Source organism: Antechinus flavipes, chromosome 6 (genome assembly GCF_016432865.1).
Source record: "Antechinus flavipes isolate AdamAnt ecotype Samford, QLD, Australia chromosome 6, AdamAnt_v2, whole genome shotgun sequence".
Lineage (NCBI taxonomy): Eukaryota > Metazoa > Chordata > Mammalia > Dasyuromorphia > Dasyuridae > Antechinus > Antechinus flavipes.
Window position 1 is genome coordinate 166,760,628 of NC_067403.1, and position 20,307 is coordinate 166,780,934.

At 33.8% G+C, this 20,307-nt stretch overlaps 1 protein-coding gene across 7 annotated transcripts in view; it reads left to right on the forward strand.

Annotated features, from left to right (window-relative positions):
- CDKL2 (cyclin dependent kinase like 2) overlaps nucleotides 1-20,307 on the forward strand; it is a 55,843-nt gene that overhangs the window by 8,933 nt on the left and 26,603 nt on the right. For all 7 annotated transcript variants that reach the window (XR_007948484.1, XM_051967112.1, XM_051967111.1 and 4 more), the window contains exons 3-6: nucleotides 3,142-3,320; nucleotides 7,183-7,295; nucleotides 8,881-9,020; nucleotides 11,632-11,720. Coding sequence is in view for 6 of the 7 variants with exons in the window: in XM_051967112.1 (XP_051823072.1) it covers nucleotides 3,142-3,320; nucleotides 7,183-7,295; nucleotides 8,881-9,020; nucleotides 11,632-11,720 (521 nt within the window). In the remaining variant the exon portion in view is untranslated. The remainder of the gene's footprint in view (nucleotides 1-3,141; nucleotides 3,321-7,182; nucleotides 7,296-8,880; nucleotides 9,021-11,631; nucleotides 11,721-20,307) is intronic.

Sequence of the window (20,307 nt, forward strand, 5' to 3'; positions counted from 1 at the left end):
AAATTTTATCTCATGTTTGCATATTTTTCCCTAAAGTGTTTTGTTTTCACAATTTTCTCTCAACTTTTCACATTTATTGTTTCTTACAATAATAATATTTAATTACATTCACATATCACCATTTGATCAGTCTTTCCCCAGTTGATGGATATTTGCTTTTTTTTTTTTAAAGTGTTCATTTCTTTTATTATATTTTATTTCATAGGCAGAGGAAACTCCTTTCTGGTAAAAAAAAAAAAAACTCCCTCTGCCAATTCTGTTTAGCACATGCTAAACAACACAGAGAGATGCCATAGATCTTAAATGATTTATGACTCAGCCTTACCTAACTCCTATAAAAAGTCAGAATCTAGCCCTTCTGCCTCTAAGATCTGCTTTATTTTGCCTTTTCCCCTTTTCTTTCCTTTCACTAAAAATGCTCCTAGGAATATTTTTGCCTTTTCCTCTTTTTATTTTCTTTTACAAGTGTTTTTTTTTTTATACAAAACAAAATTACAAAAAAAAATTTTTCTTTTACAAAACAAAGTTGGCAGCCTTAGAATGCTTCTCACAATAACACAGCTTTCATTCAATTTTTAACTCTTTTCAAATGAGTCATAGATCTCTTGATCCAGTTCTCTTCCAACCTCTAGTTTTGTCTTTCCATCTGTCCATAGTACATCTTGGATTTGCCCCACAAACACCTTAAACTCAGCATATCCAAAATGGCATTCATCTTTCCTCCCCCATTCTCTCCTTTTCTATACTTGCCTGTTACTTCCTCTAGTCACCCAGACTTGAAGCTTCAGCCTCATTTTCCTAACTGTCCTTTTCAAATTCTCACTCTCAATCAGTCAGCTGGCACTTCCAAAGCACTCACTATGTGCCAGGACTTGGGGCTGGTCCTGTCACTTAGACACGGCTTTAGTCTCCTTTACATACTCTTTTTTTTCCTGCGACAAATGCCATCTTGGCACTCTCAGGGGTCCTCAAAATTTTAAAATAGGGGGCCAGTTCATTGTCCCTCAGACTGTTGGAGGGCCTGACTATAGTAAAAACAAAACCTTTGTTTTGTGGGCCTTTAAATAAAGAAACTTCCTAGCCCTGGGTGAGGGGGATAATCGTCCTCAGCTGCTGCATCTGTCCTACAGCCTGTAATTTGAGGACCCCTGGGACCTTCATGGATGTCTGAACTGTTGCTGTAGCCTTCAGGTTGGGTCTGCCAGCCCTGTCTATCCCTCTCCAGTCTCCTCTCTTTTAAGTTGCCAAAAGGATTGTCCTTCAGCGGCTCCCTGTCATCTCCCAAACCAAATGTCAAACCCCATTTGGCTTTAGGAGCCTTTCCTGCCTCTCCATTCTACTCCCAAGCACTCTATGAATCCTCAATATAGTCTTTTTTGCTAGCTGTCCCTCTTCCCACTGCTTCACACCTTAGTGCCTTTCTTCTGAGATTGCCTCCCATTTACCCTGTGTAGTATATATTTATATACTTCTTTTCATGTCTCCCTTTTTAGAATGTGAGCTCCTTGTTGTTTTTCCTTGTTAATGCTTAGCACAATTCTTGCCACATAGTAAGTGCTTAATAAATTCTTGTTCAATTTAATTGACTTTTGAAGGACTGCTTTGTCTATTCCTGCTCAAAACAAACAAACAAAAAAGGACTAAAAAGTACTTATGTTTTGTTTTTTCTTGTTCTTTGCAAAATATTTAATCTGTCATCACGGAATTGAGTTATATATGAATATATGTATTTGTTATTTATTTGTCCCAACCAATTTTCTCTTTGTGTTCTTTCCCTTGGAGAGTTTATTTACTCACGTGGATTTAGTTATTAATTCCATTCAAAGTTCTTCTAAATCTATCTTTCCCACTTATTCCTGTTCTGAGATCTAGTTATATATTTCCAGATACTTACCAACATTTCAGTTTGAGTATCTTAAACTCAAAATATCTCTATTTCCCTACTCACATCCTATCCCCACTCCCATTTCCTTTGAATTTAGTACTTAGCTCACTGTCTTTCTTCCTCATCTCTTGCCCTCATACTAGATTTCAATTTATTTTCTTAAATACCCCAAATTTATAGATCCTCTTTTTATACCCATGACTCCATTCCACCTTAAAAATACACAGAGATGCCCACATTTTGTGTGACCACAAATACTCTACTTCCACATTCACAAACTGTGAAATTTTCTTATCTGATTATAATCTTTTCTCATTGCATGTTTCCTTATGCCTCATAACCTATTTTGTCATTCTATTTTATATTCTATTTTATCAAATTATCTGTTTTATAAGGCTTTTATTAAGTCTTTAAGTGTTTATGTCAGTTTCCCTAAAACTAGATGATAAATCTAATAGATTATAGACTGTTCTTATATATCTTGATATTTTAAAAATTCATTTTTTATTATGAATAAACAAACATGAATGTTATTACAAAGAATAGATATGTGAAATTATAGATTTGTATTATGTGGTTTTTAAAAGAATATTGTGTATTACATATAACATATTACATTTAATATGTTAGGAGCAAAACTATTTTCCTTATATGTCCCCTCCTGAACTTCCTTTGGTCTGTTCTATGTGTTTAAAAAAATACTTCATTGGCATTTTAATATTTCTTTTCTTTTTACAAAAATAAATGACAATAAAATGTTTTAAAATAAATTTAAAAATAAAACAAAATTTAAGTAAGTTTTAAAAATAAAAATACAATAAATTAAAATAAAATAAAATTTTAAAAAATAAATTAGTACCCACCCATCCCTTGAGGGTAACAAATTACTCCCATGTAAGTATAATTAAATAAAACAAACATATTGACTGTACATGAAAACATATTTCTAGTCAATTACTTCTCTGTCAGGAGGGAAGAAGCGTGCATTTTCCATCAGTTTTCTCAAGTCACAGTTGATGACTGAAGTTCTGAGTCTTTCAAAGATCTTTTATTTTACGTTATTGTAATTATTGTGAAGATTGTTCTGATTCTGCTCAACTATTTTGTATCAGTTCATACAAATCTTCTTAAGTTTCTCTGAATCCATCAATCTGTCATTTTGTATGGTGCTGCACCTTGATGCTCAGGACAGTGCTTTACACTTATTGATTTGATGCCCAAACATGATTTTTCTCACACTATGCTTTCTGACTTAGATTATACACAGAGATATAAAGCCAGAGAACATACTGATTTCCAAGTCTGGAGTAGTGAAGCTGTGTGACTTTGGATTTGCTCGCATGTTGGGAGCACCTGGGGAAGTGTACACTGATTATGTGGCAACTCGTTGGTACAGAGCTCCAGAGCTTTTGGTTGGAGACATAAAGTATGGCAAGTAAGAAATCATGAAGTACCTGGGGAGACTTTTAACTCTCCATCTGGGGAAGTCATGAGTGGCTAATCTAATAAAATTACCTTTCATCCACTGAAAAAAAGATTTACTGAAGACAAAAAAAATCATTAATAAATGTCTTTGCATTTTTGCCACTTTATCATTGAATAATAAAAATTAGTGAATTATTTCTAAGGGAAATTTGTGAAGCAAATTAATAATGCTAACTTTTTTGTGCATATAGTAAAATGTCAAATAATTTGAGTTTTTCATAATATGTCAATTATTAACTTTTTTGTTGTAAGATCTCATTATCGTGGAAGGTGAGGGACATCTTTCCAACAAGGAACCCCAGCTTCGGGTTCATGCAGAGCCCTGAATCTTATATGTTGTGGGCTTATTTGTACTCGGAGGGACTGGCTCCAAATAATCCTAATGGTTAATCCCTTCTTCATAACTCTACATGTTTGAAGCTCCTCTGAATTTGTTAGATTTTTTTTTTTAACTAGTTTACTTATTCTTTTGTCAAGTGAGTTTTGACTTCCATTTTGAATGCCCTATGGTTTTACAAAAATCCATTGGAGAAAAAAAAATTGGTTGCCTTATATTTTGCAGGAATTCCTAGAAAGCTTTTTTTCTGGACCTCTATCTGAATTGTTCTATGCATTGACAAGGATCTGTTCAAGAAGGGTATGGGTTGGCCATGTACTAGAAGGATCCATGGAAGAATTTTCTCCCAGGACAGTTTGTTTTCTTATCTGAGAATCAAAGAATGATTTTCAGTCTACCTCCCTTAATCCCTGTTAGTAGATTTTTCATGCTCTGGGATTATACTTTCCCTCAAAGAGGATAAGCTCTTTTCTTTTCTCATCCTTTCCCTTCTTTTCTTTCTTCTTTCTCTTTTTCCTTTCTACCTTCTTCCCTCCTTTCCCATTTCCTTCCTTCCTTCCTTCCTTCCTTCCTTCCTTCCTTCCTCCAAGGGCAGATAGGTGGCAACAGATGTGGAGTTAGAAAGACTTGAGTTCAAATCTAACCTTAGAAGCTTACTGTGTGACCTTGGACAAGTCACTTCATCTATTTGCCTCAATTTCCTCATCTGTGAAATGGAAATAATAACGCCTTCCTCACGGGGTTGTGAGGATCAAATAAAATAATAATTATAAAGAGTTTGTCATACTGCTACTCTAGCATCCAGTTTCTTAAACTGTGGTTTGCAATATATGATGTATTGTAACAAATGTGGAGGTTGTGAAATTACAATTTATTATTAATAAATGTTTGATTTGTATACCTATGTACCTGAGATCACATAAAAATTTCTTGGGTGAAAAGGTAACAAATGAAAAAAGTTTTACGAAGCCCTGCTATAGTATATAATGAGCCCTGTATAAATATATTATTATTGTTAGTTGTTTATCTACTATTAGTTTTTTTCCCAATTGTTTGACCAGAGTCTTAAAAGTACCAAGCAGGCAAGCAATAATCTATGAAAGCTTCGTAAAATATTGTTTGAATTTTATTACTTTTTATTTGGGAGTGATATTGATCTCCAGGCCCAGTAGTTATGATATTTCTCTCCTTCGTCCCTTGTCCCCAATCTACCAACAGCTTTGTTAAATGCACACACATAAGCTAGCCTAGACCAGTCTCAGACTGGACCTCAAGTTCGTGCTTTATGCTTCTTTCCCTGAACACAAGTGGTTGAATAGCAATCCAAAGAAGGGGCTTCTAAGCTTGGTAGTTGAAGCTCTTGGGTCTAAGTGCTTATCACTCAGTAGGAAGTGTTCTATGCAAGGACTTCTGAGAGATGACCTCAGACCAGAGAATGAGCTCGCCAGCTGGACTGGCCACAAGCTCACTTGAGAGAACTGCTCTGGCAGCATCGATCTGCAATGCTTGTTGCATTAAGTATCAGCTACTCTGGAGAGTCTGTTAAGATAGAAGGCTTACAGTATCATATTTAAGTGCCTGTCAGTGCACAAATTTAAGCCTTTTATGTTTTAAGTATTTCTTTTTGTGATAGAGTATTGCCTGCCCAATTCCTAATCTACTTTGTCCATTGATTAAATTTCAAAGGGACACTATTAGTGCATTTTGGGGGCATCCTAGATAGGAGCCAAAATTCACAGGGTTTGTTTTTAGAGATTTTCTGGCTTTGAGGGTGGCAACATCGGAGGCTGAAGTCCCTGGTTCATGCAGCTTGCGTGCATGATCTTAAAAGAAGGAATCAGTGATTTCTTGTGCTCTCTGGTTCATTATGCCCCCACCTCAGACCATAAATTTTAGGAATGTCTTTAATCTCTGTGGGGCCCAAGGAACACAATGCAAAGAGAGGAAGAGAGAGAGTGTGAAGGGGGGAATCTCTCCCCTTAAAGTTTCCTGAGTAAGTGCCACCTCATGATGCAGTTTCCCACCCTGTTTGAGGCAGCTTCCCACAGTCAGGAGCCTCTGATTGCAATTGATCTCAGCAGGGAGTCAGAGCTTGTGCGTTATCAGGAGCCAAGGCCTTTCCCCTGCAGGCCTGCTCCGTGGGGTAGCTCCCACAAGTACCAGGCAGGAGATCAAGGGAGCTCTTCTGATCACTTTCATGGAATTATCATTAGTTATAAGATAATGCATGATGTGATTATGATCAGATTTTTCTCAAGAGAACAAGGGAAAATGTTATTATCACAAGGTATATATAATAAAACAATCAATTTTTCTACCACTATCTAAAGATAAAAGAGATTTCACACAAGCTATTTTCCCCATATAACCAATGATATTCCTCTTAGATGTCAACATATGTTCATTTTTACCATTTTTTGGATGGACTTTTAAATTGATTTTTATTTTTCCAAATATATGCAAAGATAGCTTTCAATATTCACCTTTGCAAAATTTTGTATTCCAAAATTTTCTTCCTCCTTCTCCCTAATCCTTCTCATAGACAGCAAGTAATCCAATGTTTAACCTATATAACCTATATTGCAATTCTTCTAAACATATTTTCACATGTATCCTGCTGCACAAGAAAAATCAGATCAAAAAATGAGAGAAAAAAACAAGCAAGCAAGCAAACAACAAAAACAAACAACAACAACAAAAAAAAAAAATGTGAAAATACTACTCTTTGATCCACAATCAATGCCTATAGTTTTCTTTCCATCACAAGTCTATTGGAATTACCTTGAATCACCTCATTGTTGAAAAGAACCACGTTGATTTTTTTATGTCTGCTTTTCATACTTCATTCTCTCTTGGTCTTTTCTCTCTACTATCAATTTAACTTTCTCCAGCATGGAAATGGTCCTTTTCTGCGTTTAATGATGTATTGTTAGAGTAGAGATTCATAACTTCTTTTGTGACACTACAAACTCATCCCAAAGCGAAACCTTATCAAAATAATATTTTAAATAGTAGAAGAAAATAGTAAGTTTCAGATAGAGAGATTAATGAAAACAGAGATGTATTTTTTTCCCATCCAAGTTCACAGTTTCCATTGACATCCACCATTTGGGAACTGGTGGATCCTAAGTTAAAAACTAAAGGTAGAATTATATGCAATGTAAAAAGATTGCTTCTAAGGGCCAAAGGTAGTCTCATATAAAATAAGATCCATGGATATTATTAGGACTTTTAAAAATTTATTTCTGACTCTTTGGCAGTATTCAGTTGGTTAAGGTTGCCAGGAGTTTAACCTCTGAGTTAAGTGGGGTTTGGATAGAAAATTATTTTCATGAGTAATTTGACATATTTAGTTACAATTCTCAGTACCACAAATATAAAATAATAGGCAATACATATAAGTTTCTGTGATTATTTCATTGAGTTAATTGTAGATTCCTGAACATCTTACACAACATTTTCCCATTTCTTTCAGAGCTGTTGATATATGGGCCATTGGTTGTTTGTTGATTGAAATGTTCACAGGGCAGCCCATTTTTCCTGGGGATTCTGATCTTGATCAACTGTATCATATTGTGAAATGTTTGGGTAAGACTTGCTACTTGCAGTTTAAATTTTATCAGAAATAGAGTGTGAAATTCGAGTTTAGTCAATAACTGATATTTTTTCCAGGTTGATTTTGCTCCACTTAGCCTAGTTAAATCCCTTTTACATTTAACTAACATTTTCCTGTCTCCTTTTTGTGTGGAAAAGAATAACTATACAAAATGATGGGTTCTTTTTTTTTGTTTTTTTATTTTATTTTATTTTATAATAACTTTATGTTGACAGAATCCATGCCAGGGTAATTTTTTTTTTACATCATCCCTTGTACTCGCTTCTGTTCCGATTTTTCCCCTCCCTCCCTTCACCCCCTCCCCTAGATGGCAAGCAGTCCTATATATGTTAGATATGTTGCAGTATATCCTAGATACAATATATGTTTGCAGAACCAAACAGTTCTCTTGTTGCACAGGGAGAATTGGATTCAGAAGGTAAAAATAACGATGGGTTCTTTTGTAACCTGGGATAATTCCAAAGATTGACATTCAGACTCTTAATACATTTTTTGAATCTAGATTTTGGAAAAGAGTAATTTTGATGAGTAACCTAGTTTGCTTTGGAAATCAATGTTAGATATCTTATGTCTAAGATAGAAATGCAATAATGTAAGAATATTTTTATGTTTCATGTTTTTCATATTGATATTCTTAGTGATGTGGAAATATGACCTTAGATACTACAAAGTCAGTGGGAAACTTTTTTTTTAACTTGTGATGTCACTAGTGTAAAGAAATCCTGATAAGGAAAGTCCTTTACCAATGCTTTGGCAGCAGTTCTACAATATAGAGTACTAGAGAGTTGCCTTGGATACCAAAAGTTTGTGAGTTACCCAGAGGCAGAGCTTGAACTTGGGTCCTGAATCTGATGATAATTTCTCTCTTCAGAGGCCATGTGCTTCTAAAATTCTTAATAATGGATGAGAAGAACATATTTTTGGACAGCTAGGTAGGTGGCTTAGTGGGTAGAATACAGGCCCGGGAGGTAGAAGGACTAAACCTCCAGAGTTCAAATCTGGCCTCAGATACTCACTAGCTGTGTGACTCTAGGCAAATCACTTAATCCTATTTGCTTCAGTTTCCTCATCTGTAGAATGAGATAGAGAAGGAAAGGGCAAATAGAATCACAAAGAGTCAGACACAACTGAAAAACAACTAAAAAAAGACTTACTTTTAGCATACTGGTTACCTGACACCTAACATATGCATAACATTTGTTGATTCTGTATGATTTTAGAGCCCAAACTTGGCAAACCTACATTTTTCAGTCATTTGTGTACTCTCTGTTCCCTCCCCATTTCTACACTGACTTAGTGGATGGAGTGTTGGACTAGGTAGGTTCACATGTGGCCTTAGGTATTACTTGTTTAACTCTGGCCAGGTTAACCTCTCTGTGCCATATTTTTCTATTTGTAATATAAAAATAATTAATCGTAATGATAGCTCTTATTTCTCAGGGTTGTTGTGAGCTTTGAGCTAGGTAATTTTGTAAAGTGCTTTGCAAACCTTAAGCCTCTTTATAATGTTAGATAGTATTACTCTGTGTAGTTATTGGGTATTGTTTTTGCTTTCAGGGAATTTAATTCCAAGACATCAGGAACTGCTCTATAAGAACCAGCTCCTTGCCAAGGTGAAATTGCCTGAAGCTGAAGTATCTGAGTCTCTTGAAAGCCGCTTCCCAAAGCTCCCCACAGTGGTGATTGATATAGCAAAGGTAAGGGGCCAACCTGCTTTGTTAAATCTTACTAAATGGTTAGAATGGATCTAGAAGGATCTTTTTTACTCCTCTAGGCCTTGGTTTTCAAAACAATTATCTCCTCATGGGGAAGTATTCTTAGAAGCTGGGCCCTTACCCAGACTTTGGTTATTTGGGAAATCTCCAAGTGATACATAACTGTGAGATGTTAATATCAGTGGTTCCCTGGTCCTCTCCCTGCCATTCCAAGTGCACAGAGGCCCACCAGAAGCTTAATTTCACTTAGAAGGGTGTTGGAAGCACAACAGAAAATGCCATTTTATCCTTATGGTGCTTCTTCCCCTAGAATATTGTGTATGGTTCTGATCCCACTATACCTTGAGAAAGAAAGAGTATAGAAGTGTGATGTTTAAAAAGTTCAAGAGCCATAATTTCTGGGTAATTTTATAATTTTATTAAGAAGGCTAGCATGTTTATCAATAAAGATCAGTGGCATTCTGAAATATCAAAGACCCTTCATGGCAGTGGACTCAGTTTATGTGTTCTTAGAAGAGCAGGCAGTCCTCAGAGTGGCAATCAACTCTGATTGGTTAACAATTAATGAAAAAACTCACATTATAATTAAAAGGTGGACTATATTACAATGAGGGTCTTGGTGTTTGTGGCTTGGGTCATCTATATCTTGCTCAGTGAGACATTAATTCCCATATTACCTATTGATAAAAGACATTTTCCCAGATCTTTCTGAGTAAACACAATAAGCAGGAATTCATAGCCTTTCCCAAAATGTCCCACACTGGTTGATTTCATGATGAGGAAGCAGAAAAGGGAAAAAACAAAAACCAAAAAAACCTTGCTTTTGATCCAGTAATGAGTTATTAATGCAAAGGAAAATATTAATATTTCTTGGAATCTAGAGAAGAGCAATTCTGATAAGTGATGGATGGGAAAAGGGCTTTTATCTTAGAAAGAGCAAGGGGATTTGACTTAAATCATAAAACTATGGATGGCATTTGGTGAGGTGACTAATGCACTTGTTAACCAAATCTGGAAATATCAGAAGAAGGGGGCACCTTTGGAATCTGACCAAAATGAGATGCATGAAAGGCAGTTCTCTTTTACTCAATGGATTATTATCCAATTGCAGAATTTAATCTCAAAAATGAAATGTGCACAAAACATGGATATAAGAAAAAACCTCTCAGGTTCAAGCTCACATCCAGGAAGACAATTTTGCATTTTCCTTGTTAAGAATTTGGCTAGAAAGAAAATCTGGGGCCCACTGAGCCATGAGCATGATTTGTTTGGCAATTCCTGGCTTCCTGAGGGAGAAATCTGTGTGAAAAGACCCTTGACATAACCTGATGATAGTACCCATCATACAGATATAATGTGAAGGGAAAAACATCACACAGGATTGAATCTCTTTCTGGAAAGCACTTTAAAAATGGCATGTGCAAATCTGGGTGGCCTGTGTAATTTTGTATTAGGAAAAGAAATGGATTCTCATGACAGATATATCATTTATTCCTTCTTATTTTATCTTTAAAGAGTTCTGCATTCTGTGAGTCATTCATGGTTGACAGAAAAATGCTAGGGATAATGTCGGATAGAATGCCTTCCCATTCAGGCAGGCTGCTTATATATCATTGAGAGACAGCTTTGTACAGTTTATAAAGTGCAGGTACAGAACACGGGTATTATAATCCTCTTTTTACGTTGGAGGATACTGAGACTCAGTATTGAAATACTTAAACCAATAAACATTTATTAAGCACTTGTTACTCTGTGGAGAGCCTTTATTGCCTGTTAATTAAGTAGCATAGAGGAGCCTCAGGCACCAGCATTTGATTTGATTTCAAGGCTAGAATTTTTTCCAGTTCTGCACACAATGTTTTGTCTTGAGGTGTGTCGGATGTGTGTGTGTGCCATCACTATTGCATACACTATGCATTTATTATCAAGAATAGTAAATATGTCAGGTGCTTAAATGAGATCAAACATTTGTGTGATATGTACCTGCCCTGTCCTGAGAATACATGTTCTGGGGAAACTGAACCATTATTAACCAATTATTAATTGTTAATATTAGATGTTAATTATTAATCAGAATTAATTAAAACTTGTGAGCTATGGGTTTCTATTTTTTTCAGACTTATTTTCACTATAATAATACCTCTGGAAATTTTGGGAAATAAAACCTGTTATCTAGTAAGTATTTAGTTGATTGACTTGAGAAGGGAAAAAGGGAAGGTTGGGCTATATACCTCAATCTATTGCTCTTCCTTCAGCTCTTATCTCTGTTATTTCTCTGGAAATATTGTCCTTTGGCAGAGATTTTATAGATTTTAGCCTTCTAATAATTGTTTCATCTTTATAATTACTCTTGTTATTTAAAATTGAATGTTAGGATATTACGAGCCCTCATGCATTTCCTTTACCGATAAACACAAATATGGCAGAAAAGGGATGTCTCATAATTAATTAATTAATTAATGTAATGAGGGAGCAGATTTATGACATGATACTTATCTCAGGGACAAGTATCTTTGGCCAAGGAGTGTAGGAAATCCCTCTTAACATAAAGTTTTTTCTTTGTTTTGAATAAAAACTATTTTTGGTGTTTCAGAAATGTTTACAGGTTGATCCTGACAAAAGGCCCTTCTGTGATGAGCTTCTGCACCATGACTTCTTTAACCAGGATGGGTTTGCTGAGAGGTGAGACATTGTGTGCTTTTTTCATTATTAAAACATGCTGTGGTACAAACAAGGCCATGGATTTGGTTATCAGGCAGATTGTTTGAGATTCTTTCTTATGGTTGTAGAGCTTGGGAATTTATTCTGTTTCCAGAGCAGTGGATCCCAAAATATCTGATGAATATTATGACCTGTTTCTGTAGTCATGGGGAGTTAAGTCAGGGTTGGGGAACAAAAGAAATTGATTCTAAAATTAGGAGAAGGGGAGGAAGCTTCAAGGATGTACTGGACACTCACCTGGGGTCTGCAGTCTAGGGATTCTATGGATAAGCAGCCCAGATGAGATTAGGGCACCTTTGTGACACATATATATCAGGGAGTAAGGGAGACTTCCGTGTCCAAAAGAGGACACCGTTTTTAAAAGCAACATTTATAAAAACCCATAGAAGAGACAGTCAAGGGTCTTGAGTATCTGAGAGAATTACTCCTGCTAACTTGGCAAATGTGTAGATAACATGAGATTTCTGTTTTCAGCATAAAATAGATTAGGTCCTTCTTGTTTTTAGCATAGGAATATATTTTTGTGCATGAAGTTAATCTGTGATAAGCATTTAGCAATACAACAAATGGGAAAGTAGATTAGGTAGGTTTAGGTCTAGATGAAGATTGCTGTGAGAATGAGGGATATGCGATGGCCAGTCAGAATGCTTCTCTGGTTCCCTGATGATATGGGGAAGAAAGTGAAACTGATGAGATCACAGATCCTTTTGAGTTCACTTTCTTAGATACATGCCTATTTTCTCCCCCAAAAGGATATAAACTCTTGAGAGAAGTGATTATTTTATTCATGTTATTTGTATCTGTGATGTGTTGCACAGTGGTTGCATATTGCTTGATTGGGTTTTTGTTTGTTTCTTTGTTTATTGTTGTTTTTTACAAAAAGAAACTGGAAACAAGCATCTGAGACAGATATAGAAGAGACTTCTTAGTGTCACTTAAAATCTTATTTCATAGACACCACATGTAAGTGTTGCATAAACATAAATTATTGCAGGTGGCATAAGCACACATTATTGAATCTATAGACAAATAATTGTGACAGTATCCTGTCTTTTTTTCTTTCCCCTTGAAATACTTTCACTGTGTTCCTGCTTTCTTTCTTTTATGGCTCTTCTACTATTGACAGGCTACTGTGATTATTAGATGCCTGTGTTGAAGCAGAATTTCTTAGTTACTGGATAATAAGGAAAAGTTAAACATTCCAACCAAGACATTCAAATAAGTATGTTGGAAAGAAGTTTGGATTCAGAGTCAGGTAATATGAGTTCTGACTTTGGACACATTACTTTCTGTAGAACAATAATATTTTTTCTTCTAGAAAATGAAATTGTTATAATGGATGACTTCTCTATAAATCTAGGCATTTAGACTAGTGTTTTTCCTGAATGCTAGTTCTGCCTCTCCAATTGACATCAGATATTTCTACTTGGGATCGGGGTGTTTTTAGATCCTAAAATCACATTGTGATTTTAGGATCAAATACCTCAATCTCTGTAAAATGTAATATTAAAATTTTACAAATACTTTAAAAAAAAGATAATTAGCTCCAAAGTCCACCTTGTCAGGAATTTACAAAAGCATTTCTATAGTTCTACAGAAATCCTCAATGTTGGCAAGACAGAGTGTATGAAAGATGCAGTACAAAGCATATTCTAGTTTGTGTGGGAAAAAAACAAAACAAAACAAAAAAAAAAAACCTTATGCAGAGAACAGTGTAGGGTGACCTCGAACTCTGTGACAAATCCAAGAATAGCCTTAGAGTATAGCCTCATAGTACTTTGGCAGCTGGAGAAAAATACATTAGAACCCTGCCACAACAAAAAGAAATACCTTAAGCCTCATTTAGGCTTAAATATCCCAAGGTAGAATTCAGGTAGCAGAAGCCTAAATTACAGCAGGAGTTAAGGCCAAATAATTCCTGTGGAAAGTGGAGGGTATCCTTAGTTACCCTGATCAGGATGATGTAGGACCTATCCTCAGAAGTCCTGCTCAAAGCCCCAATCCAGATACTGAGGCTAGTGATATGAAAAAACAAAAGAGAACAATAGTTATGGTGAAGAAATACTATAAATTGAGAAATGCCCAAGAGTGAACCTCAAAGAAGAGATTAAATGCCACAAGTCCAAGTAGAGCCTTAGCCTCTAAGGGGAAAAATCTTAACCACAAGAATTATAATAGTACATCAAAGGTACAATATGAGATATAAAATAGAATAGCTGGTGGAAGGGAAAAAATAATAGCAAGAAGAATAAAATACTTTAGGAAAGATGTGGTAAACGTTACCCATAAACGGAATGCTCTAAATAATTTAGTAGACTTATGAGAAAACCACTCAAAGAGATTAGAAACAGTAAACAAATTCATAAAACCAAAATAAAATATAAGGAATATAATTGTAAACAACTGACCTGGAAAGCAAGTCATTTAAGAATCTGTCTGAAATATAAACCTGTCTGAAAATCATGACCAAAAAAACCTTATAAATGATTCTACAAGAAATCATAAATGAAAACTTACCAGATGTTTTAGAACAGAAGGCAAATTGAAAATAGAAAGAATCCATTGGCTATATCTTGAAAGAAGCCCCAAATGAAAACTTGTACAAAAAATTATAAAATCTAGAGATTCTGTGTTAAAGAAAATAAATATTCCAAGGAGCCCAGATGAAAGTATTCAAGTTTTAATGAGCCATAGCCAGGATCACACAAGATTTGGCAGTTATCACTTAAAGAAGAGGAAAAGAGCTTATAATACCAAAAATATATTGGCTAAAACTGAGTACACAAGGATAAAAATGGACCTGTAAAGAAACAGTATTTATAAGTATTCCTGATAAAAAGGTCAGAAGTGGAAATTTTCAATTAAAACTGCAGGAGCCACAATAAACTTAGAAAGATATACATATTTGAACAATTAGAAGAGGCTTTGTGGAGAGGAATCATTTACATGCTAATGGGGAATAATAAACAATGTCTTCTCACAATCCTAATATCTTTCAAAGGACATAGCAAAATTAAACTAGACTTATAGAGGACTTGAGGTGGATTTATTATATTTTGTTGGTCTTAGAAGAAGATATAAATGAAGAGATAAGGAATTATACTGGAGAAGAAAAGAAGACAAAGGGGAAGGAAATAAATATTACATAATATAAATAAATCAGATGAAGAATATTCAAACATGAAAGAAGGGTAGAGGAAATAAACATCACATGAACTTTACTTTCATTGAAACTAATCAAAGGAATGTTGAACAAACTTAGAACACCATTCCTTCCTTCCTTATAAAGATCATGGTATAACAACACATTGAACTCAAAAGAGAAATAGAAAAGGATAGGAAGATGGGAAAGGGAGAAAGTGGGATTCAAGAGAGAAGGCATTATAAAGGAGTAGTCATTAACAAAACAATTCCCATCATCAGAAAGATGAACATGAATGGAGATTAAAAAGAGGGGAATAAAGGGTAAAAACCTAGGATCAAAAGTAAAAGAAAACGGGCAATGGAGTAGAAATATGCTACTGGCCAGAAAATGACATAGGTAAACTCCCTCTCTTTTATTATCTTATATGTAAAAGGAAAAGATAGCATATATAATATATACGCTGTGCATGGCACTTTTACAAAAATGGACAATTTATTAGGGTCATAAAAACCTCACAAACAGATGCAGAAAAGAAGAAATTCTAAACATATCCTTTACTGATCATAAGACAATAAAATTATATTCAATAAAGGTCCTTTAAAAAAAAGAATTAAAAATCAATTGGAGGCTAACAATCCTAAAGAACTGAGGAATTAAAAATAACAAAGGAAAACATTATCAGAGAAAATGACAATAATTAGACAATATACTAGACCTTATATAATATTGTTTAAGTAGTCTTTAGGGAACAATTTATATATCTAAATACTTTCATTAGGAAAAGAGAGAAAAAAGAAACTGATTGATTTGGTACATAATTAAACAAATTATAATAATCACAGATGAACCTCTCCCAATTAAACAATAAAATAGAAATTCTTTTTTTTTTTAAATTATAACTTTTTATTGACAGTACATTGCATGGGTAATTTTTTACAACATTATCCCTTGTACTCACTTCTGTTCCAATTTTTCCCTTCCATCTCTCTACTTCCTCCCTTAGATGGCAAGCATTCTTATACATGTTAAATATGTTATAGTATATCCTAGATACAATATATGTGTGCAGAACCGAACAGTTCTCTTGTTGCACAGGAAGAATTGGATTCAGAAGGTAAAAAATAACCTGGGAAGAAAAACAAAAATGCAAATAGTTTACACTCATTTTCCAGTGTTCCTTCTCTGGGTGTAGTTGATTCTGTCCATCCTTGATCAATTGAAACTGAATTAGCTCTCTTTATCGAAGAGATCCACTTCCATCAGAATACATCCTCATACAGTATTGTTGTTGAAGTGTATAATGATGTCCTGGTTCTGCTCATTTCACTTAGCATCAGTTCATGTAAGTCTCTCCAAGCCTCTCTGTATTCATCCTGCTGGTCATTTTTTACAGAACAATAATATTCTATAACATTCATATAATAAATTTACCCAGCCATTCTCCAATTGATGGGCATCCATTCATTTTCCATTCTTTAGCCACAAACAGGGCTGCCACAAACATTTTGACACATACAGGTCCCTTTCCCTTCTTTAGTATTTCTTTGGGATATAAGCCCAGTAGTTAACGCTGCTGGATCAAAGAGTATGCACAGTTTGATAACTTTTTGTGCATAATTCCAGATTGCTTTCCAGAATGGTTGGATTCGTTCACAACTCCACCAACAATGCATCAATGTCCTAGTTTTCCCACATCCCCTCCAACATTCATCATTATTTTTTCCTGTCCTCTTAGCTAATCTGACAGGTGTGTAGTCATATCTCAGAGTTGTCTTAATTTACATTTCTCTGATCAATAATGATTTGGAACACTCTTTCATATGAGTGGAAATAGTTTCAATTTCATCATCTGAAAATTTTCTATTTCTATATTTTGACCATTCATCAATTGGAAAATGACTTAAAATAGAAATTCTTAAAAATCAAAGGACAGAGTAATGAAATTGAGAGCAAAAAAAAAGAAAAATGCTCTACTCAATTGAAAAATAAAACAGTTAAAAAATAGAATAAGCAATTAGTCTAATTAAAAATAGATGGAAACCAAATTATTCATATAAAAATGAAAAAGTTAAATTCACAACAAATGAAAAAGAAACAAAGGAAATTTCAAAATAATTTTGTTCAGATAAGAAAAATATTAACTTAGAATATTATAAAAATAACACATGTAGATTATCAAATGGAGAAATAATTATTTAACTCATTATCAAGGAAAAACTCATATAAACCATAAATGAATTTCCAAAATTAAAAAAAAAAACAATTTTAGGACTTGATGGATTTGCAAGTAAAATATATCAAATATTCACAAAACAATTAATTTCAATATTATATAAGATGTTTGCAATCTTTTTCTTTTAGTTCTGTTTCTGTATTTAAACCAGAAGACAAAGCAAATCAAGAAAACTATAGGTTTATAACCATATGAATATTGTTTGCAAAACTTTAAATAAATTATCAGCAAATAAGCCTCAATAGAATATTAGATTACACACTATGGCCACAATGAATTTATATTAGTAATCACAAAGCTTTTACAACATAAGAAATTTTATAAGCACAATAAAACACATTGATGACATAAATAATAAAAACCATAACCTTGTATCAATAGATGCTAAAAAAGAATCTCTTGGAAAAAATCCAATACTGCTACTCTTAAAGACAATAGTAAACATTAGAATAAATGGAATTTTCCTCAGTATAGTAAACATTATATGTACTATTATTAAATTAGAGGTCTTTTTAATATGGTCAGGATAAAACAAATATACCCATATTAACACTACTGTTTTCCATAGTGCTAGAATTGTTAGCAGCAAGTCAAGGAAGAGAAATGAAGGGGATAAGCTTAGCTAAGAGAAAATAAAATTATTGATTTTTTTTTTTGCAGATGATATGACTTACTTAGAGATTTCTTTAAAAATCAATTAAAATTGCTTAATACATTAATCAAAGTTGCAGAATATAAGATAAATCCACATAAATCATCAGCAGTTTATATGCTATCAATGAAAACCCACAGGAAGAAATAGAGAAATTTCATTCAAAATAGCTATGGATTGTGAATCTCTATCAAGACATACCTAAGGACTATATTAATTCAGCTACAGAATACTCTTTTATAGAAATAGAGATATAAATATTGGAGAAATATTAATTCCTGATGGTTGGGCCCTCTCAATATAATTTTAAAAAAACTATACTACCTGGAGTTACTTATTTATTCATTGTTGCACTAATCACACTATCAAAAGATTATTTTATTGAGCTAGGAAAAATAATGATGAAATTCATATGACGGAACAAAAGGTCAAGAATCTCAATAAAAAAAGTAGAAAAAAGTTTTTGTTTTTGTTTTGTTTTGTTTTTAGCAATATGAGATTTCAGATTAGACTATAAAGTAAAAGTCTTTGAAATGATTTGGTTCAGAAATGGCAGAGATTTTGCATCAAGGTCTCATATCCAAGATATATAAAAATCTGATTCAAACTTATAAAACTCAGAACTATTCCCATATAGATAAGTAGTATAAATTTAGCAAATATGAACAGATAGTTTTCAAAGGAAAACTCTAAACTATTAACAACCAAATTTTAAAAAATGTTCCAAATAAGTAATGGAAAAAAGACAAATTAAAGTTACTCCGAGGTTCCATCAGATTAACAAAGAGGATAAAAATAAAATGACTGTTGTTGGAGGGGCTACAGGAAAATAGGTATATTTATGCAATATCTAGAAAATAATTTATGCCCCTAAAGTCACTTCATTGTGCATACCTTAAGTACATGCCTCAAGTAGAACAAAAAGAAGAGAAAAAGGACTCATGTATACTGAAATATTTATATTAGCTCTTTTTATAGTAGCAAAAAGCAACAACAACAACAAAAAAAACCTGGAAACTAAGGGGAAAATTAGGAAATCGCTAAGTGAATACTATAATGTGACTATAATGGAATATTATTACTCCATAAGAAGTGATGAAATGGATAGTTTCAGAAGAAATTGGGGAGATTCCTATGAACTGATGTAGAGTGAAGTGAGAACTTTATTTAAAATTTTGAAAGACTTTAGAATTCCTTGCAATGCAATGAGTAACCATGATTTCAAAATAATGAATGAAAAGCATGCTACACACCTCATATCAAAGAGATAATGGATTTATAGGAACAGTTGAACATGGAAAAAGTGGGAATTTGTTTTGCTTCAATGTATCTATTTGTTACAGAATTTATCTGTATTGATCCTTCCATCTTTTATTTCATCTGTATTGGTGATAGAGGGAGATGAGAAGATAAAATAAAAGACTTTCAAAAAATAAAAAAAAAAGTATCTACAAAATAAGAATTCTGAGAAAGAATAATTGGAAAATGGAAACTATAAAAGTGGTAAATAAAATGATAGGCTGGTTATTTGAAAAAACTAACAAGTATTTCTAGTTAAGTTGGTGATGTGAAAAATTAGAGAGGAACCTAGCTCTTCCTCACATATTCCCAAGAAACATCTTAAAATAACAGCAGCTTGAATAATAATCAAGAAATTGAAAGAGATTTGGAATCCAAAGGAACAATAAGTTTTATGCAGGACTACATTCCCTTTCTCTTTCCCCCCAACATAGTCAGAAGCATATGGATGCTAGAAGAAGGGATTCACTAGAGAAGCCAAAAAGAGGTCATATAAACAGGTCTGTGGCCTGGTAGCATATTACTAGAGATGTTCCAGAAAACCCATAGTTTTCTGATTGTATACTCTAGGAGGGTAGAACCTGCCCAAGCTCTGAGTGCAAATCCACCAGGTGAGATGGAAGACTGTAGGAGATCCAGAATTCTGGAACAGAACCAAATAAGGTCTGACCACCTTTTCCATTTGTACAGGAAGGATTGGAGAATGACTCTGGTACAAAGTCCTATATGACAAATAGAATCCAAAGACATAAATAAATAAATAAAATCATTGAATATGGTGAACATATTGAAATAATTTGAGTAAAAAGATGCCCAACCCCAGAGAAAGAAACTCCAAAGCAAGTATAAGCAAAACCTCAGAGGAACAAAACAGCTTGGGCACAGGGAATCCAAAAAATGGCTAGAAGAAATTAAATAAGGGACTAAAAATGAAGCTTTAAAGAGAAATAAAAGCTCTTGAGAAAAGATTTGGAAGGAGAATGGTTTTGATGGAAGGTAGTATAACTTACCAAAGGAGCAGAATCCCTGAAAATACTAAGATGGAGCAAATAAAACTTAATGACTCTGGAGGCAATAAGAAATATCAAAATGAACTAAAATATTGAAAAAAATAAAAACAAAAGATAAAGTATCTATCAAAAACAATCGACTAAAACAGTTATAAGGAGAGAGAGTTTAGGAATCATTGGTCTCTCTGAAAACCATGTTCAAATAAAAT